General features: G+C 42.4%; 1 protein-coding gene across 7 annotated transcripts in view; it reads right to left on the bottom strand.

Annotated features, from left to right (window-relative positions):
* Positions 1-22,532, bottom strand: part of LOC142463899 (sperm-specific sodium:proton exchanger-like) — a 956,006-nt gene that overhangs the window by 877,598 nt on the left and 55,876 nt on the right. For 6 of the 7 annotated variants that reach the window (XM_075566732.1, XM_075566736.1, XM_075566735.1 and 3 more), the window contains one exon: positions 18,986-19,114. The exons of the other annotated variant lie outside the window; for it this stretch is intronic. In XM_075566732.1, coding sequence (XP_075422847.1) covers positions 18,986-19,114 — 129 coding nt within the window. The remainder of the gene's footprint in view (positions 1-18,985; positions 19,115-22,532) is intronic. 7 annotated transcript variants of the gene reach the window in all.

Here is a 22,532-nt window from a genome sequence, read left to right as displayed (position 1 = left end):
TCGGGAGATCGAGGAACTGCTTCTATCACCAATAACGACTTCTGATCTGGCGTTCTGTCTGGTGCACGGGTAACATAACCCCTGACATGCTTGTTTAAATTTTGTTTGATGTACGCACAATACTTACCTTATCTGATGGTTGTTTTAATATAATTTTTAATGCACTATGAGCGTTGTGCGCTGTGCCTTTTGTGTATTTGTCTACACTTCTCCAATGTAATGCTGCAATCAAATGCAGGCTTACTACTGGGCTCTATAGCCCCTCCCCTGGGAGCCCTTCTGGACCTATCCCTGCCGCAGCCTGGCCCATCCACACACCCCCACCTTGCTACCCTGCCATTGGATCCTCTTTCCTACATATGCCCTGCGGTTTCACTAACTCGTCGGCTGAGCATAGAACCACTTGTTCTCATTACTCTCTGCCTCCCTAGTCCTGTCTTGTCTTGTTTTGCAGTCTTCCTCGTGTACCGAACCGGCTTCCTCTTCGACTCTCCGTACCTCTGGCATCCCGAACTTGGCATACGGCAATACGACTCTCCGCACCTCTGGCAACCCGAACTTGGCATACGGCAATACGACTCTCCGCACCACTGGCACCCCGAACTCGGCAAACGGTAAAACGATTACGTCTCGCTCTCTCTAACCCCGGACTTGGCTAACAGCACCCACTACCATCCGTACCTCTCCTGCCCCGACTCGGACACACAGACCATTCTACTCTCAAGACGTGGCTGTGGGTGGCGTTATATCCTTTCCCACCTCAGCACAGCGGTCCCGCCTCGTTTGTGGTGAGCTCGACCTGACACTACGCCAGCCCCATACAAAGGGCATTATCTCCAGCACATATCAGAGTTTATCCTCTATCAAGAGCAACCAAACCCCCGATAACTATATGGTATCCTGGGAAAAGGATCTTAATGTCAGTATAGATCTCGATATCTGGAAAGATATCTGGGAAGCCGCTTCCAAAAACTCATCATGCGTCGTGATTAAGGAGAATATTTACAAGTTAATATTCAGATGGTATATGACTCCTGCCAGGATACCCACTTTTCTCCCAGGTGTTTCTCCTCTGTGTTGGCGTGGTTGTGGTGAAGTGGGGAATGTATTACATATATTTTGGTCATGTCCCAAAATTCAACAAACATGGATGGAAGTGTTCGCCCTAATACACAAAATCTTTGAAATCACTGTCCCACACGACCCAATATATATTGTTAGGAAAACCAATGGCCAATCTCTCAAAAAAAAAGCTAAATTGTTACCCCCAAATTTTAAACGCCAATTGCCAAAAATTGGAAACAACCTGCCCCCCCATCCCTAAACCAAATAAATAACAACATTTGGCATATAGTCTATATGGAAAAACTCTCAGCCTATTTGAACGGTTCTACCTCGCAATTCTCTGAGATTTGGGCTTCTTGGTTCCGCCATGCAGGTATATCCCCATATATAGATTAGAATACTTGGAACAGAGTGATACATGTGGTATTTAAATTGTTGTTTACAGTGTTAAATTGTTACAAATGCTACCCATTCTCTGATCTCCCTCCCCTTTATTGTTTCATAAAGTTTATTTGTATTATTTTATCCCCCCTTTTTGTGTTGTCTGTTTTGTATACCCTATTTTGTATGTATATAAAAATATTCAAAAAAAATTTTTAACTAACAATGTCAAGGAGGATAGACATCAGCAATGATCTTAGAGAAGTATTGCTGCTGCCCATCAATTTGGGAAGGGTGTAACGCTTGAGCTCACCACGAACAAGACGGGACCCCAGTACTGAGGTGGGAAAGTACAAGACTGCGCACCCACAGCAGCGGGAGCACGCCTTGAGGGTGGATAGTCAGCGTAGCCAGGTCTGGTTTAGAGAGAGTGGGTTAACGTGAGTACTTGCCGGGCGGAGCCAGTGGGGTGGTCAATGTCCGTTGTGCCGTGGTCTAGGGTAGGAGCCAGGAGAGTGGTAGATTGTCCATAAGCCGAGGTCTGGGATGGAGAGTTGCAGGTAGTTGGGTACAAGCCGGGCTCTTTATCCAGAGGTGATCCTATAGTCAAGCCAGGTTGGTACACAGGAAAGCAACAGAGAACAAAGCAAGGCACAAGCAAGCAAGGCAAGGCAAAACAAACGCAGAAACACAACGTCACAAGAGTTATGCTCAGCAATGACAAGAAGTGAGAGCAGGGTATTTACAGGAAACAGGAACCAATTGCAAGGGAGGCGGAGCGGAGGCGCGGTCTCTGCGGAGGCTAGGATAGGCTGCAGGAGACAAGTAGGCATTAGGAATACTTGACATGCAGCTGGGGAGCGATGCACAATGTCACGTGAGGGAGGCGCGGCGTGTCCGGGGGCAGGCCTAGACTCCGTAGAATGCCTTGAAGAGCTGCGGGTGCGAGCGCGCTCTGTAAACAGAGCGAGGGTGCGCGCATGGTTAGTGACCGGAGCGGAGGATGCAGCAGCGGCAGGTAAGGAGGGAACACGCCGCAGGGGACGTGTTCCCCGATTCCTTACAAAAGGTTATAAGGCCATTTCCAAACAATTTAAAGCCCATCATTCTACAGTGAGAAAGATTATTCAAAAGTGGAAAACATTCAAGACAGTTGCCAATCTTCCAAAGAGTGGACGTCCCAGCAAATGCACCCCAAGGTCAGACCGTGCAATGCTCAGAGAAATTGTAAAATACCCAAGAGTTACATCTCTACAGGCCTCAGTTAGCATGTTAAATGTTAAAGTTCATGACAGTACAATCAAAAAAAGACTAAACAAGTATGGTATGTTTGGAAGGGTTGCCAGGAGAAAGCCTCTTCTCTAAAAAGAACATGGCAACACGGCTTAGGTTTGCAAAGTTGCATCTGAACAAACCACAAGACTTCTGGAATAATGTCCTTTGGACAGACCAGATCAAAGTGGAGATGTTTGGCCATAATGCACAGCGCCACGTTTGGCGAAAACCAAACACAGCATATCAGTACAAACACCTCATACCAACTGTCAAGACCGGTGGTGGAGGGGTGATGATTTGGGCTTGTTTTGCAGCCACAGGACCGGGGAACCTTGCAATCATTGAGTCGACCATGAAGGCCTCTGTATACCAAAGTATTCTAGAGTCAAATGTGAAGCCATCTGTCCAACAGCTAAAGCTTGGCCGAAATTGGATCATGCAACAGGACAATGATCCCAAGCACACCAGCAAATCTGCCACAAAATGGCTGAAAAATAAAAGATTCAAGGTGTTGCAATGGCCCAGTAAAAGTCCAGACCTCAACCCGATTGAAATGCTGTGGCATGACCTTAAGAGTGCTGTGCATAAACAAATGCCCACAAACCTCAATGAACTGAAGCAACGTTATAAAGAAGCGTGGGCCAAAATTCCTCCACAATGATGTGAGAGACTGATAGTCATACAGAAAACAATTACTTCAAGTTATTGCTGCTAAAGGTGGTTCTACAAGCTATTGAATCATAAGGTATGCTTAGTTTTTCACACATGGCTTCTCCATTTTGGCATCATTTTTATTAAATAAATCATGACAGTGTAATATGTCATGTGTTGTTCATCTGAGGTTGTATTTACCTCATTTTAAGACCTGGTAAGGAACAGATGATTGTTATGTCCGGATATGTAAAATCATAGATTTCAAAGAGGGTGTACTTTCTTTTTCACAATACTGTACTGCTGCGGCCGAGTTTATTCGAGCATTTGCCCGTTCTCGGCCGCAGCAGTAACCTGGCGCGCGCCGGAGGGTGCCGGGCGCGCGCCAAAGCAGCGGAAGAGCGCCCTCCGATCGGGGCGCTCTCCCTACCGCTGCCGGGTCCGCCGGGTACCCCGGAACCCCCTGCCGCCGTCCCGCGATCGCGGGACACCAGGGCTCCCTCGGGGAGCCCTGGACGTGCGTGCAGGGGGCGCTGACACCCGATGACGCGTGACCGCGCGTCACGCCGAGGGAGTGGGGCTAGCAAGCCGGGGCATCCCCCGGCTTGCGGAACTAGCCCTGCTAGGATAAAGTGTGTCGGTAGTGTACTTGAAAATGAGAGGTAACTCCAAGTACTACTTTCTGGTAAAACATTTTATAAATATGTCCTCTTAGTAAACCACGGTGAGTATGGTGTTATGGTTCTGTAACTAAGGAATTTTAGATATTTATGACAACGGTTTAAAATTTCTGTAGACAAATCTTTATACTGTAGGTTTAGCCAAAATGTGGCAACTTGGTAAACAGTGAGATGTTATGGTTATGTAACTAAGGAAATGTCACATTAAAACATACAGATATTTATGAAAAGGTTTAGTTTCTATATAAAAATCTAGACAGCCTGGTTTAGCCACAAGCATTTTGATACAAGCACACAGACTGCAATATTTTATTTATAAAAGTTTTGCTAAAAGGAACATGATGGAGTTCGCCTGGCCTTGGACCTGCCAAAATTGTCATGCCTACTGTCCGTGACGTCTTAAGAATTGTATGTACTGTATGCATGCTCATTTGGTACATAGAATCACGCATTGTTACACAGGTAAATAGTAGAATCATCTTGCACATCTTGGCCGCCTGACTTTTTTTAAATTTATTTCCACGTTCCAAGCCTCACTACAGAGGAGCATATTAATGGATAGATATATATCTATATATATATATATATAGTGACAAATGGCTTACTCCGGGGCTCCGCCGTCTGTCCGGGACTGCTAGAAGGTAGGTTAAATGACGAGGTGTAACGTGCTGTTCCTTTAAACAGGCAACTGCCTGGTGTATTCAGTCCCAGGCACTGAGACTGCCACACTGAATACAAAAGAAAAACACAAGCAAAATAAAACCCTGCTCATCTGAGCAATAATTTAACCGAGATTCACCCTAACTGGGGTTGGGGCGGCTTGCCCGCTTTTCCAACAAACAAAAATAAGGATCTTTACAATTTGAGAAAGGAACAGAATTATTTAACCTGTTTGGGGAGAGGCTTTTCCCCTCTCTGCTTCCAGCAGCATTCCTGCCTCCAGTCTCTTGGGGGAGAGGAACCAGGAAATCAGCCTTAAATACCTGATTTCTATCTAGCAGGACAGGTGACAAATCAGGCAGCAGACAAACTCTGGTCTGGATCCCTCAGTTCCAGCAACTGTCAAACTGTGGAATGGAGTGCATGTATTCTGAGGCTGCACTTTCCAGCCTAAACAGAATAGAAGCTGTCCAGTATCCTGGGAGCTCTATATATGGAATTTATTACCATCCCCTGGTTTCTGTCACATATCCTCCCCCCCCCCCCCAGATCAGACCCCGAGGGATGAGCAACCATGGATATTAGGGAGTGCATCCTTGACAACCCCTCAGCATTGCCATGTTTGTGCCCTGACCTGTGCTCCACAGAAAATTTAAAGGGTTGTAGACTTAGGAACCACCTGATCACTCTAGCATTCTTCTCTCTGTTTTGACACATCCAGGTGAGGGGTGCATGATCTGTGACCAACCGGAATTTTCTCCCCAACAGATAGTATTTGAGCGTCTCTACAGCCCACTTTATTGCGAGACACTCTCGACTATGGAGTAATTTTTCTCCTGGGAATTTAGTTTCCTACTTAAATAAAGGATGGGGTGCTCCTCACCTTGAGACTCCTGGGAGAGTACAGCCCCCAGCCTTACCTCAGATGCGTCGGTTTGGAATAAAAACTCTTTAGAGAAGTCAGGTGTGACCAACACTGGTTGGGCACAGAGAGCTTCTTTCAGGCTTCTAAAGGCCTGTTCGGTTTCGGTGGACCACTTTAACATTAGCGGCCCTCTTGCTTTTGTGAGGTCGGTTAGTGGGGTTGCCTTAGTTGCAAAATTGGGAATAAACCTTCTATTGTAGCGAATTAATCCCAAAAAGGTCCTTACTTGTTTTTTTGTAACTGGCCTTGGCCAATTTTGTATCGCCTCTACATTGAGTGTTTGGGGTTTGAGTAAACCTCTGCCGATAGAATATCCTAGATACTTAGCCTCCTCCAGACCAAAAGTGCATTTAGCGGGGTTAGCAGTTAGTCCAGAAGACCGAACTGCGTCAAGCACAGCTTGGACCTTTGGAAGGTGGGATTGCCAATCTTTATTATGGATTACTACATCATCCAGGTAGGCGGCAGCATACCGAGCATGTGGCTTTAAAATTTTATCCATCATTCTTTGGAATGTGGCAGGAGCTCCATGTAAGCCAAAAGGCAGCACCCTATACTGAAAGAGGCCGTCTGGGGTTGAGAAGGCTGTCTTTTCTTTTGCCCTTTCGGTGAGGGGAACCTGACACTACTCTTTTGTTAGGTCTAGGGTCGTGAGATATCGGGCTTTGCCCAGTCTCTCTACCAGTTCATCAACCCTGGGCATAGGATAAGTATCAAATTTTGACACAGCGTTTAGTTTACGGTAGTCATTGCAAAACCTTGTTGTACCGTTTGGTTTGGGACTAAAACTATTGGGCTGTTCCACCCACTTTGGGAGTCCTCAATTACACCTAGTTTTAGCATTTTTTTAACCTCTAAACTTATAGCCTCTCTTTTGGCCTCTGGGATTCGGTACGGTTTAAGGTAAACTCGGACCCCCGGTTCAGAGACTAGGTCATGTTCAATTACCCTAGTTCTACCTGGCTTTGTAGAGAAGACTTCTTTGTTTCTTCTCACTAGGTTCTGGACCTCTCGTTTCTGATGAATGGACAGGGTTTCAGCTATGCTAACCTCTGGGTCAGTTTCTCGATTCTGTAACGGACATGGGGGTACTAGGGTTAATAAGACCTCTATCTTTCCAGGGCTTAAGTAGGTTTACATGGAAAAACCTCAGGTTTCCTCCTACCTGGCTGTCTCACCTTGTAACTTACTTCTCCCACTCTTTTCAAGACCTCATATGGCCCATGCCACTTAGCAAGGAATCTACTCTCTACGGTGGGAACCAGAACTAGCACCCTATCGCCTGGATAAAAAATTCTGACCCTAGCACCCTTATTATACGTATTCCTCTGTGCCTCTTGAGCTTTTTCCATGTGTTCCCTCACTATAGGTAGGACCGCAGCTATGCGGTCCTGCATCTGGGCAACATGTTCTATTACACTTCTGTATGGTGTAACCTCGTGTTCAAGTCTCTTTGGCTATATCCACTAAGCCCCTTGGGTGTCGGCCATACAATAGTTCAAACAGGGAGAAGCCTGTGGATGATTGGGGAACCTCCCTAATGGCAAATAACAGGTATGGTAACAAACAATCCCAGTTTTTCCCATCCTTATCGACCGCCCGGCGTAACATGCTTTTTAAGGTTTTTTTGAATCGTTAAACTAAACCATCTGTTTGTGGATGATAGACTGAGGTTCTGAGATGCTTGATTTTTTTAGGAGTTTACATAACTTTTGTTACTTGGGACATAAATGGTGTTCCCTGGTCAGTTAAGATCTCTTTAGGAATTCCGACCCGGTTAAATACGACTATTAACTCTTTTGCTATGTTTTTAGCAGAGGTGCTACGTAGGGGAATTACCTCCGGATATCGAGTGGCATAATCTAATATTACCAATATATGCTGATGTCCCCTAGCAGACTTTATTATGGGTACTACTAGATCCATAGCAATCCGGTCAAATGGTACATCTATTATGGGAAGGGGTACCAATGGGCTACGATACGCTTTGAACGGGGTGGTGATCTGACATTCTAGGCATGATGAGCAATAATTTGTAATTTCTGCCAGAACCCCAGGCCAATAGAAGCTTCGGAGAGCCTTTTCTTTTCCACCCCTAGGTGACCTTCCAATGGGTGACTATGTGCGAGGTGTAATACTACATTACGGAATGTCCGTGGCACCAACAATTGTTTAGTTATAATGGATTTCCTCCTATCAACCCGATATACTAGGTCATTTTCTACCTCGAAGTAGAGGTAAGCAAGTGACCTATCTGGTTGGCCAGGAGAACTATTCTGGTCCCGTATATTCCTTTGCTTCCGCTAATGTGGGGTCTTCCCACTGGGCCTTCTTAAAACTCCCAGGACTGACCTCTAGGTCAGCGAAGGTCTTACCCTGTTCTGGGGTGGTAAGCGCCTGTTCAACATCTTGATTTGGGGTATTCCCTACCAAGGTGGCCATGAAAGGGAATTTTACAGCACTCTTCCTCTTTCCCCTTTTTATTTGGGCCCTCGTCAACCTCCATTTCTGAAAAAGGGAAAGGATTTGTTTCTTCTGTTACTTCTTTATGGTCCGCTATTGAACTCTGGGCGCTATTCTGAGAGGAGGACCACATTTTTAGAAAATGGGGAAAGTCGGTCCCTATTAACACATCATGTGCCAGTTTGGGTACTATACCCACTTTGAAATTTAAAGAACCAAACTGTTTCAATAAGAACATCAACAGTGGAATATTCGTGATTATCCCCATGTATACAACAAATTGCCACTCTTTGTGAACTGTTTACCTGTTACCCATTGGGAAAAAACAGGTATTCGGACACTAGTGTAACCATACTCCTAGAGTCAAGTAGTGCCCAAACTCTCTTACCATTTACCTTTACAAATGCCCAGAGATGGTTATTCCGGGGGTCCTCTGGGCTAGGGCCCATACATTGAGACCAAAACGAATAAGGTTCAACGCTGTTGCATTGCATTGGTTCAGTAATTAGTGGGCACTTTCGCGGTGTGGCCCCTCTCATAACAATTTACACATTTAGGTACATAGTCTGTTTCCCACTTAGAGCCCTTTTTCGGCTCTCCATGTTGGCTGTTGCCCTTAGTATGCGAGCCACTGTTGCTGGTGCTGTGTGAAGGCGGTCGCTGCTCTTCAGCCCCCCTTAACCCTGGTACCCTTTTACCGTCTCTGGAAGAGTCTTGGAACCTTGGGTAGTGGGGATGCTCCATGACTGTGGATTGCAGGTGCGCTTCTGCTGCATTGTACCTTTCTACGAGGGCCACCAGCTCATCTGCATTGTGGGGGTCACTCTGACCCAACAGCGTAGGGCAGAGGGAAGTTTCCTCAAGAACTGGTCCATAACCAGCCGTTCCACGATGTGGCTTGCTGAGTTGATCTTGGGTTGAAGCCACTTCCAGGCGAGGTGGATGAGGTCATACATCTGGGATCGGGTGGCTTTATCCAACGAGAAGGACCATGCGTGGAACCTTTGGGCGCGAACAGCCGTAGTTACGCCGAGGCGGGCGAGGATCTCGAACTTCAACTTTGCATAGACGTTAGCTTCGGCTGGCTCTAGATCAAAGTAAGCCTTCTGGGGTTCGTCGCTTAAGAAGGGTGCGATTAGACTGGCCCACTCAGCTTCTGGCCAACCCTCTCTCTGTGCTGTGCGTTCAAAAGTGAAAAAATAGGTTTCAACATCATCCGAGGACCCCATCTTCTGAAGGTAGTGGCTTGCCCTGGTCATTTTCGGGATTGGGGCTGCCTCTGCCAGTGGAGCCTCGAGTTCCTGCTGTATGGCCTGGGCGAACCGTTGTTGCTCCTCTCTCAGCAAGCGGTTTGTCTCTTGCTGGGTTGCATTCGCCTGTTGCTGAGTTGCATTAGTCTCTTGCTGGAATGTATTAGTCTCTTTATGGGCAGTGACATTGCGTACCCACGCACTCACCACGTCTTCCATCTTGTTTGGAAAAAAAACTTTTTTTTTTCTCTCAAAGTTCTTTTACCCGCAGACCTTTTAGGGTTGTGCCCGCATTCTCCACCGTATGTGACAAATGGCTTACTCCGGGGCTCCGCCGTCTGTCCGGGACTGCTAGAACACGGTCTTTTAGGGTAGGTTAAATGACGAGGTGTAACGTGCTGTTCCTTTAAACAGGCAACTGTCTGGTTTATTCAGTCCCAGTCACTGAGACTGCCACACTGAATACAAAAGAAAAACACAAGCAAAATAAAACCCTGCTCATCTGAGCAATAACTTAACCGAGATTCACCCTAACTGGGGTTGGGGCGGCTTGCCCGCTTTCCAACAAACAAAAATAAGGATCTTCACAATTTGAGAAAGGAACAGAATGATTTAACCTGTTTGGGGAGAGGCTTTTCCCCTCTCTGCTTCCAGCAGCATTCCTGCCTCCAGTCTCTTGGGGGGAGAGGGGAGAGGAACCAGGAAATCAAATACCTGATTTCTATCTAGCAGGACAGGTGACAAATCAGGCAGCAGACAAACTCTGGTCTGGATCCCTCATCCCTCAGTTCCAGCAACTGTGAAACTGTGGGATGGAGTGCATGTATTCTGAGGCTGCGCTTTCCAGCCTAAACAGGGTAGAAGCTGTCCAGTATCCTGGGAGCCCTATATATGGAATTTATTACCATCCCCTGGTTTCTGTCACACATACATAATATAATATTATATATATATATATATATATATATATATATATAAATAAATATATATATATATATATATATATATATATATAGCCATCCGAGGACTGATAATGTAGAGACAGCACACAGTAGGAAGATGACAAAAGGTTATATTAGTTTAAACAGCATCACAGATAACCGACGTTTCGACCCCACAGAGACCTCTCTCTTGTCATCTTCCTACACATATATATACATATATATACATATACGAGCTGCCCCTAAAAGCGACCATTGAGCCGCATTAATAACATCAACAAGGGATATTACATCTGTAACACCTGTACAGCTTGTAGATATAGTTCAAAAAACATTTCTTTTTCATCTACGGTTACATCAAAAACCTATAACATTAAACAAAATATAAATTGCAACAGTATCAATGTAATATACCTCCTTGAATGTCCTTGCGGTCTGCAGTATGTGGGTATGACAACAAGACCCATCAAGCGTCGACTATATGAACATATTTATAATATTAAGAAAGGTCTAATTACACACAGTGTGTCGAGTCATTTTCTTCAGGTGCACAACATGGACCCTATGGGTCTTAAATGTATGGCCATCGAAGCCCTAACAACTTTTTGGCGTGGAGGAAATATTACAAGCCTTTTGGGGAGGCAAGAGTCTTTCTGGATTTACGAACTCCGCACATTGGCCCCTTTGGGTCTCAATATTGAGTTTGATCTAAAATCTTTTTTAGTAGATAAAGATATCTCTAGACACAAATGTATAATCCCTGATTGCACACTATATTCATCACATCATCACTGCATTTACCAGTACTATATGCACAAATCAACCACTAGGGATTTAGCTACATATATTGCATGTTGTTCATCTTGGACAAGTCCCGACCATCTCTATCCAAGTCTTAATGAATATCATTTACTTGTTTCTAATATGCCCTTAATATGTTCCCTTATTTAAAACACTTATTCACATAGATATTAGATATATTAGCACCTCACATTATAGATTCTTCTATTTATATATTATTATATACCTATTAACACACTTTGCACATGTCACATATACTGTAGCTAAACACACAATATTTGATTTATTGATTCACTTATTTCTGCTGGCGCGTCGCACATGCTACATTATAAGATTCGATTTTTTTTGATATATGGTCTGATATAATCAATGTATAGTTTACGATTGTCAATCACCAATATTTATTTATGTAATTTTGTTTGTTACTTGTCTTGTTTTTGTTAATATGTCTGTGCTGAGAAATCAAACAGCGCTTTAAATCACTATTGCGCATGTCTGAAAAAATCAACAGGTGCAGTGTACCTTTTAATCTGGACTATAAATGTATGAACTCACAGTGACTGGATTATTAACTTTTTACCCCTGGGGAAGGAAGTTCTACTTCCGAAACGGGCAAGGTGGGATCTGCTTGCCCTGCTGCTCACTTTCGTGAGCACAGCCGACGACGGAACTATCCTGTTTACTCCATCTGGAGATCAAAGCGCGGCAAATCTGCTATCACCATCTACATGCCCGGTTGGGTCCTGTTTGGCGAATCTGCGATTGCAGTTCTTCCCATCCCCGAGCTGATTGCACACTGAGGTCTGTGCACACAAGACCTAGAGGGGAGACCAACCCGGAAGGGAAACCTGAGGGACGAGATACCGCTGCATGGGAGAGACGCCACGAGCTGATCAGCCTGCATGAGATGGGATACTCTCCAATTATCCACTGCGCAATACCACTTTACGTCTGATAAGTGGTCGCTTCAGCTTTAGCAGCAGCAATACCAGCGGACCCTATATTCTTATTTTATATGGTTATGTCTCATCATTGTTTCTAATATTAAATGTGTTTTTTTATCTTACCTGTTGTTTTCTCTCAGCCCTTTGTCTAGTCCTGTTATGTGTTATTGGCTTTGATTATCATTTGCTATTATTATTGTTTTAAGTATTGCATTGACTTAACAATATTACGCTATATGTCTTTATTTATACATGATTCTACTTCGTTTGGAGCACATCCCTGAACCTGATCCAGCAACTGGTCCTGGTTGTATATATCCTTTTTTTATTGGGGTTATGTACGGGGCGCCAGAGATATAGTATTCACCTTCACATGTTTCTCTGACCTGGGGGTCAGTGTTATATCACATGCAGCCACCAATTTCTTCTAACTAGTTTACACTGCATTTTAGACCAGATTGTATATATATTCTGAATCTTGGCGCTACCTTTCTCTGTTTTTCATATATATATATATATATATGTTGGATGTAGCATTGGGCTTCTCTGTCGTCTGTTGTATACATATGCCACGCTCAATAGCACTCCGTTCTGACACATATACATATATATATATTTTGTGGGGGCTCAGGGGTTCCCAAAAAGAGCTTACTGGGGTTCTGTGTTTTGTTAACCCATTCTCAGCTGTTCCAGCTGGTGGAGGTTAGTGGCTCCTCCTTCCCAGGTTTTAAGCCCGCCCCTACCCACTTCCCTAGTTTGCAAGTGCCTCATTCTGCTGGATATAGACCCACTGTGGTCTTTCTCCCTCCTAATAGAGGTAAATGAGAATTTTAATCCTAATAGAGGTATATTAGTATTTTATCTGGTAGTGTTAGGACTTGCGAACAGGTGTCTGCCTTGACGTGGCTCGCAAGCTTACAACGCTTTGGCCAAAGGGTTAAACTAAATGACCCTATTTCAAGAGAATATATAAGTATTTTACTGTGTATTTCTGTCATGTTGGATGTAGCATTGGGCTTCTCTGTCGTCTGTTGTATACATATGCCACGCTCAATAGCACTCCATTTTGACACATATACATATATACAGCAAAACCCCGTTATAGCGCGACCCATTATAACGCGGTCTGAGCATGGCTCCCGAATTGAAAGCCTAATTTTGCCAGCATCTCAAATCCTCCATTTTGCCACCTTTCGCTCTCCTCTTCCAGCTGTCCTGTCCACGTGCTCATCTCTCTCTCCTCTTCCTGCTGTCCACGTGCTCATCTCTCTCTCTGCCCTCGGGTTTTTTTTTTTTTTTTCAAACATTCAATTCAATGCTTTATTGACTACCAGACACAGACACAAATAAACAGTAATACATTTTGTACAAAACACATGCAGGGATTGAACTCGGGACCTTCTGATACCAATGCCTTGCCTCTTACCTCTACACCATAGGCTTGGTGTGACTAAACTTAACCTATAAATATATTTATCCTCTACAACACAGTGCCACAGGTTACATGTCAATGTTAAATCTTAAGTCTATTTCTAGCTGTCTATGACATCACACAGCTCCTGTGGTCTAGTGGTAGAACTCTTGCCAACATATGAAAGGGTCCTGGGTTCAATTCCTGTATGAAATGGTATAATTAACTTTTTTAATAAATTATTATTTTAATTATATTGTTTAATTTATAAATATATAATTCTTTATTATTCTTTATTAAATAATAATTATTCATTAATCAATAATGATGTATTAATAATAATTCATTATTAATCATTCTTTATGATTAGTTATGTATTATTAATAAGTATGATTATTAATTATTATTAACAGTTAATTAACTAATTAATAATTATTACTAAATACTTAATAATAATAATTATTAATACTTACTTATTAATAAAACGTATTAATACTTAATAATTAGTAATAATTAGTAAGTATTAATAATTGTTATTAATAATTAAGTATTAATAATTACTTAATAATTATTAACACCCAATTAGTAATAATAATTAATACTTAATTATTAACAACAATTATTAATACTTACTAATTATTAATAATTATTAAGTATTAATAAGTTTTATTAATAATTAATTATTAATAATTATTATTACTAATTGGTATTAATAATTATTAGGTATTAGTAATACTTATTAATTAGTAAAAATTATTAATTGTTAATGATAATTAATAATCATACTTATTAATCATAATATAATTAATAATAGTATTATTAATTAATAATTATTAATAAATAATTATTACTAATACTTAATACATAATTATTAATTAATTATTAATTAGTTAATTACCTGTTAATAATAATTAATAATCATACTTATTAATAATACATAATTAATCATAAAGAATGATTAATAATGAATTATTATTAATACATCATTATTGATTAATGAATAATTATTACTTAATAAAGAATAATAAAGAATTATATATTTATAAATTAAACAATATAATTAAAATAATAATTTATTAAAAAAGTTAATTATACCATTTCATACAGGAATTGAACCCAGGACCCTATCATATGTTGGCAAGAGTTCTACCACTAGACCACAGGAGCTGTGTGATGTCATAGACAGCTAGAAATAAACTTAAGATTTAACATTGATATATATATATTTATATATATATATTTATAGGTTATGTCTTTTCACACCAAGCCTATGGTGTAGAGGTAAGAGGCAAGGCATTGGTATCAGAAGGTCCCGAGTTCAATCCCTGCATGTGTTTTGTACAAAATGTATTACTGTTTATTTGTGTCTGTGTCTGGTAGTCAATAAAGCATTGAATTGAATGTTTGAAAAAAACAATGGCACACGACGGCAAGACAGCAGAGAGATGAGCAGAGCAGAGAGATATGAGCACGTGGACAGCAGGAAGAGGAGAGCACTGGTAAGGCGGCAAAATTGAGGAGATTTAAATCTGTAATGAGGAAGCTCGCTGATGCCGGTGAAATTTTAACGCGACCCCGGTTGTAACGCGGGGTTGTGGACCCCAAGGACCGTGTTATAACGGGGTTTAGCTGTATATATATTGTGGGGGCTCAGGGGTTCCCAAAAAGAGCTTACTGGGGTTCTGTGTTTTGTTAACCCATTCTCAGCTATATATATATATATATATATATATATATATATATATATATATATAGAGGCAATACGATAGCGCACGTGGACGAATATCAGAGGCAGCACTCCAAATAAATATAAAAAATCCTGTATTATTCAACAAAACATCATATCCAACGTTTCGGTCCTCAAACGGGACCTTTGTCAAGGTGATCATAACCTTGACAAAGGTCCTGTTTGAGGACCGAAACGTTGGATATGATGTTTTGTTGAATAATACAGGATTTTTGATATTCATTTGGAGTGCTGCCTCTGATATTCGTCCACGTGCGGTATCGTATTGCCTATTTATTTGTACAGGATTTGCACCCAATTTTTCTACTCAGACGGAGTGCCTATAGTTCTTTATTATCTGATATATATATATATATATATAAATATATATACATACATACATACACACTGAAGCAAAGGGTGTTTGAGGGGAGGTACATACTGTAGGACTCAGCACCTTCCAGGGTGTGTTCCTTTCCCTTACACCTGAGCATTAATCAGGTACCATGTAAAAGTCAGCACAGACAGTTTCCTGTGCTGCTGCAGTGCTGATCTGAAGGCACATACATAGACAGACCTGTGAGAGACTGCAAGTGGAAAGCTGCAGGTAGAGTGTAATGAGGGGAAAGGTTAGTTCTCCCACTGTTAGTTAGGAACTAAGATGTATTAGTCAGAACTCCTGAAAGGAGTTAGGTCTTTTGTTTCTGTTTTGTGTTATGAGTTAATCCTGTTCCTGATTTGTACCTTGTAAATAAACCCTCCTGTGCACAAACACTAAGTTTTCCTGCCATCCAGAAAGTATGAAAGAATGTTCCTGGTTCAAATATATACAGATGATTCTGTATCACCTAATGTAAGAGTATTAGTTTTTCCATTTTATAATCCAGGAACGTACAGTAGGTAAAGGAAACATTTACAAAAGGAAAAGGCAGAGATGCTGCTTTCCAGTGCCTTAGCACAGATGTTTCATAATCCACTCAAGGAATACTAACAGTGCAGGTTTAAGGCTATCCTCGCATTAGCACAGGTGGCCCCCAATCATTTTTGACTAAAATAACTGCGCTCAAGCAGGGGTATACTTAAAATCTGCACTGTTAGTGTTCCTTGATAACTAGATTTGGGAACCACTGCCTTAGCAGAATGCAAATGTTTGTATCACATTCTTCAAAGGCATAATTGATCGTAGGCAGTTCCTTGTCATTTCTGATGTTCGTTTTTCGAATAATTAATGGTTTCTGTAAATGACCATCAAAACTGAACACAATATTCTACAGTAGCCAAGATCTTCTCAATAATGAATAAAATTTAATTTTTATCGTTACCAATTACATTCTTGTATCATGTTGGCTTTCTCAACTGCTTTGTTACATTGTTTATAAACATTTAAGTAATCAGAGACCGTAGTCCCCAGACTATTTTCATATATGGTATATTAGAGCCAAGTACAATTAATCATTTTTCACTGTATCACTATTTAAATCTGCCTAATTTCCCACTGGAAAATACTCAAAGGAATATCATTTCCATCAACCACTCTTCCACACCATAAAATCAAAATAGTTCAGACAGCCATCTCTTTAGTCCTCTAAGGCAAAGGTAGTACAGTAAAGCAGGTCGTCACTGAGGGATAGAGAATCTCTAAATTGCAAGCTAGTGCGGAGATTAAAAAAAAAGGAACTTGCCCCATATATTGACACTCAAAGATGTTTCTAATGTGTCCTTGTGACGGTGAAGGGGTCCCCAGGCCATTAATAAAGGCATGTGGCCCGGCTGGATGCCCCTGAACCTGGTTGGGAATGGTAGAGTGTCAGCTCTGCAACCCAACCAGGGTAATAAAACTGTAAATGTATTTGCAATGCCTGTGTCTCTTCCCCAGGAATAAGGGGATGAGATTAATACCATGTCACAACTGTATAAGCCATGAAACAGGGTCCCCGGAGTCATAGTGGGTAAAGGTAGAGTGGCAGCTCTGCAGCCCACTGATGCCGGCAATTCTGTAATCATGTTAGAACAGTCTGTGTGTATCCCAACAGGTATAACAGGCACACAAGTATAAAGTATGTGACAGGGATCCCCTGAGTCAGTTAAAAAGACTGTAGAGTGTCCGTTCTGCAGCCCAGGGCTGCCTACAGTCTCAGTAATATGTATTAATGTGTCGAAAATGCGCCCGCTAGGAATAAGGGGCCTCTGGTACTGTTTAAAGGCTTAATTGATTAAGCGTGCCAGTGGTTATGTGGTGAGACCCGGCATTGCAACCCTATCACTGTGTAACCGCAGACAAGCAAGGGAAGCCTTAACCGCGAGCTAAATTGGTTAAGTGGTCTGCGGTCATGAAAAGATGCCAGGATTGCAACAGTGTATAATGTGGTTTAGCCATTCAATTAAGGTCAATTGGTAAAGTACGTCTGCGGTTATCAATTGAGTCCGGGGATTGCAACATTGCTTTCCGGCCCCAAAAGTTAAACCAGACCACATCATAGCCACATATAATTAACTGTGTAACTTTGGATAGGAAGGTTCTAGCTTTCTAATTTTTGGTGTGCAGAGTGCTAGGGGGTCGACATATCATTTAGTAAAGTTATAAGAACTGTCACATTTATTTAAAAGCATAAATGAGAAGTACAGTAGCTTGGAATTTAGTACTTTAAAGTTATAGGAACCGGGACATTTGCATTTCAGTTAGGCAGGACAGCAGATACATTAAGCATTCACCATTGTCATTTATAATCAGGAATGAATTATGTATAAATGTCAGTCCAGACATCTGAGAATCCCTGTGGAGCAGGCTCCAGAGTGTCTGCAAAAGTCCGTGGCTTCAAAAGACACTGACCTGGGGAAAGTGCTAAATGACAGGAAATGTGTATAAACCGTTTGCCTAACAGATGTCCGAGCATCCTGGAGAAAGGTAGACTCTCTGCCGCCGTGCAAAGGGGCTTGGTCAAGTATGCTAAGCGGGTTAAGTGTGAAGTTATTGCATGACCCTTAGCATGCCATGAAGCCCTTTGCCCCGTTGCAGGAACTGCTGGCAACCCTGACATTGGGTGGGAATTTGTTCCCACACCAAGATTGGCTGGGTATAACCCAGATAGCCTGCACAGGCTTATAACACTCTGCCAAGCCTATCGGGCATTGGTTCAACGGTGTTCTTCTGTGATTCATCGGAAAGTACAGCGTTCGGTACGGAGACGATTCCAAGGATTGTACCCCGCTACTAACTTCGTTAGAACTAAGGACTTGGAAACTAATTCTGCAAGCGCAGAACGAAGATACTTTTTTCGGCAGAGAAACAGGGGCTGCAAGCGGCGCCCCAAGCCAAAGGCGGTTTCGCATCTCTTGTTAAAATATTAACCCTGCTCCTGGGAATTAATACCTAGAGACTGCATTTAGTGGACTTTCGTTCTGGAAACCATTTATTTCGTTTTACCTCATTCCCGTGTTATTTTGTAAATCAAGCCGTGTGTTTTTCTTGTGTGAATAAATTACAATTTATTTTCTCACGTTTTGTCAATCAAAAGATCCGGGTATATTTTCGTAGGATAAGCACTGGTCTCCCGTGACAGGCTTTCAGTTAAAATTTAACGTCAACATCAGTATTCAACAAAAGTTATTAATTTCAACGCAATTTCATGTTGGTTCTCCAGCAAGTGTAGAACAAGAAACGTTGAAATATAAGCGATTTTATTTTTTTTCCTCAGAAATGTAATTTTTATTTCAACTGCTATTAAAATCACATTTAAAAGAAATAATATAATTCCATGTATATTTAAATTCAGTATTTGTAATGCGATAAAAAATCCATCAACATGTCTTACCTGTCCACATGTTTTCCAAAGTATGTGGGGTTCCATTTCAAACGCAGCATTAAATATTAAAACTGGTGTGAACACGTGAATAAGCAAAACAGGACTAATATGTGATATACTCAGAGTGTACGGTGAAATCTGAAAAACAAAATTACAATAATTCACTGACCCACACATATAGAACACTTTAGTTATACATTATAGTGTAAGCATTATCTGACAACTTGCCTTTAAAAAAAAATACATTATATAAATCAGAATAAATCAGTCCACAATATTATAATTCAACAACAAACTTTACAATTACATGGTGTCAACAATAATTACCATATGATTACAAAATTTCAATATTATTTAGAGAAAATTTTGGAAAACTACACCACAAAAATATTCGTATTTTTGTCTGCAAGGGAAAAAGAGGTGCTGGAAAGTCGGGTAGCCCAAACATATTTCTGGCCGCCGTCCATATAGTTACTGTGGAATTTTGCGGTGTTTAACAGTAAAAAAAACTCAAAGCCATGTTCCCCCACTCAGCAAAGTTTGATCAGTGTTTCTAATTGTACATTAATTGGTCTGCAAATATCCCTTCTTTAAGTGTACGGGCATTTTGCCCTTTTATTGGATCATCCTAAGTGGACACTTATCTGTCCTTCAACATAGAGATGTACAGATGTAGCCAACGATGCTGCAACCATTAATGTGATTCTCTATGTCAAATCTGGAGCATCACTTATTACAAGATTTGACATAGAGTCATTGAAATAAATTATGGAGCCCATTAAAACAGTAAGGAGTCACTTAACATGATTTCCAAAATATAGTGATAGATCCTTACAACTCTGTTAAATAGTTAACGATCAGTTAACATATCATTATGTGCCAACGAGGATCTTCAAAGCTCAGTAACTATGCATGGAGTGGCATATTTAAGTAAAAACAGTATTTCTTTTTCCGGACTTCTGAGACATTCCAGGCCTTATATAAAAGGTCTGTGATTTCAGAAAAACAGTCACAGGGTGTAAGGAATCCCCTCAGTTTACTGCTTACCTTCCCTCACAGACCTGTGCAGTCCTGGAACACTCCCTCTGGTATCTACTGCAGCTGTGCAAGCTATCACTGCAACCTAGCCTTGTACTCACTCATTGAAGCAGTGCCTTCACACCCTCCTCCGGGGATTGGCCCGCTGGCCTTTAAGTACTGCATCCCCCACAATCCTTCTCTGCCGAGCATAGTCCTTCCTGGATGTCACCAAGTGTTCTGCCACAAGCTCCTGGCTTGTTATCTCGTTACTACTGTTTTGTCCTAGTTCTTGTTCCTGTGCTGAAGCATTAATCCCCAGCGTACTTCAGCTTCCTGATTTCCTGAGGCCAGCTACTACTCTCTCGTAGAGGCCTGCTTTCCTGAGGCCTGCTGCTATTTTCACGCAGAGGCCTTTTCCTGTGCTGAAGCGGAGGATTCTCCAGCCCGCTCAGGACTCTTGCGCTGAAGCACTGGTTTACCAGCGCTGCCAGGCGGTGTGCCCACTCCAGTCTGCCTATCACTTCCTGAGACCAATACCATGGGCCATGGTCGCCGCACGCGCAGAGGCCACTCCCGCACTCACGCTCCTAAGCTGAAGCGGGGAACTCCTGACTACCTGTTGCCGAACTCCTGCTTGAACAACGTTTACCCTGATGTCTCCAATCCTGACCCTGGCTTGTCCACCGACGATGCTACTTTCTCCAGTCCCAACCCTGCTACGTACAACTACGAACTGCGCAATCCGGATCAGCCTGCGCGGTCTAAGGTCGGTGCTTTTACAACCCCACCTCAGCCACGCGGTCCGACCCAGGTTTGTGGCGAGCACAACTGTGACACATGGTACTCAATTGATCAGTTTGGAGGATGTACCATGTGATATCTTCGGCAGAAAGGGGGGTGATAGACAGCACTCTGACTGGGAAACTAAGCAAGGTTGCAGGGTGCACGGAACAGGAAGGGACCCTTATTACCCTCACAAGTACTAACAAACCAAAAGTAGTACCAGCACTCTGTCTCTTAGCTAATGATACTGAATACCAGTGGAGTGAATATGAATAATGTTAATAAACTGAAATTATGGCAACAGTAGCCAATGTGCCAATGAGAAAATTAATATCACCATCATGGGAAAAAGTCAAAATATAGGGGGTAGAGAGGCAAGAAGGAGAAGGGGAAAATAAACACATGAAACAAAAGGAAAAAACCACAAAATGGAAAAAGGAAAGCAATCTAGGGGGGGGGTGACGTTTTGAGGGGTGACCTCTTCATCTGGCCCATTCCCCCTGGTCCCAAAGGTACTTCCCAAAGCCTTCCCTCCCCACTGTCAAAAATCCCAAACTCAATTAGCAAATAAAATATGTCATGAATCGTGGAGCGGACAAAGTGCAAATGCTGCAAACAGATATCAATCAGTAGACAAGAAATCATGAATTGTGCAAAAGCAAAGTGCATATGCAGACATCTGCTATCAAACAGTAAATGAAGTAGAGCAAACCCTCTGTCCTCTGCTCCTCGTGCCCTGTGGAGTGCTTGGGACTGATCTTGCTGAATTCACTGCTACAAATAGTAAGTAGAGTAACTGTCCCTCATATTCTTGTTGGTGACGTCACTAACATGGTCCTTATCCGTGCGCCGTTGACGTGGCATGTCTAAAGCGCGCATGCGCAGACTCCTCTCCTTCCCTGCACGTGAGGAGTATTACTGCGCATGCGTGTGATCCCGTTTTGGCTGTCCTGTATGGGGTAGCGTGCAGCAGCGTCCCTGGAGTCTGTGAAAACTTGATCCTGCTGTTGGTCGCACATTGCGCATGTGCGAGGTCCCGATTCCAAAGTACATGCTCGTGTAACCTCTATGCAGACTGTCAGGATGCAAAGCTCGTGTTCATGCTGGAGGCACCTGAAGTTCTGCATAGACACACTGGATGCTCCTGTAGAGACTCCCAAACCAGAGATAGAAGGCAGATGTAAATATTCAAGCAGTTACAGGCAACTAGGGTATACACCTAAGTTGCTACAAATGAACAGACAGCCCCCTACTATAAAGAGACCAAACAAAAGAGATAAAAAATAAGGCTAAAAATGATATCCACACCTAAGTACCACAGACGAGTCCAGACACCTCAAGGGTGTAGTAATGTGAAAGAATTCAAAGCTCACCCGCTGCCATGGGTCTAATTAGAGGTAGGTAGAGACTCCTAAGATGACAGGATGGATCAGATATAGGACATTGACCCTAACAGCACCTGACCCATACTTCAAGAACAATGAGCAACGATACCGTATCGACTATTGGTCCAGGTCTGGTGGGGAGGGTGTAAGGCGGGACCCGCGAGGGTTAATAGGAGGGACAAACGGCACCTCATGGGGTGAAGAAGTTACCCAATAAAATCAAAAATAGCAACTAAGGTCTAATTCTTTATTGATGCCTCTGGGACTAACAGTGTCCATGCGCCTTCTCCATTGTGTTTCTTTCTGTAATAAAGACCTCTGAAGGTCCCCACCACGCCTCTTTCTCCCCACACCATCTATGACCTGGT

The sequence above is a fragment of the Ascaphus truei genome, chromosome 12, assembly GCF_040206685.1.
Source record: "Ascaphus truei isolate aAscTru1 chromosome 12, aAscTru1.hap1, whole genome shotgun sequence".
NCBI lineage: Eukaryota > Metazoa > Chordata > Amphibia > Anura > Ascaphidae > Ascaphus > Ascaphus truei.
The sequence above is the reverse complement of the archived record's forward strand: the minus strand, read 5'-3'. Positions and strand labels throughout refer to the sequence as shown.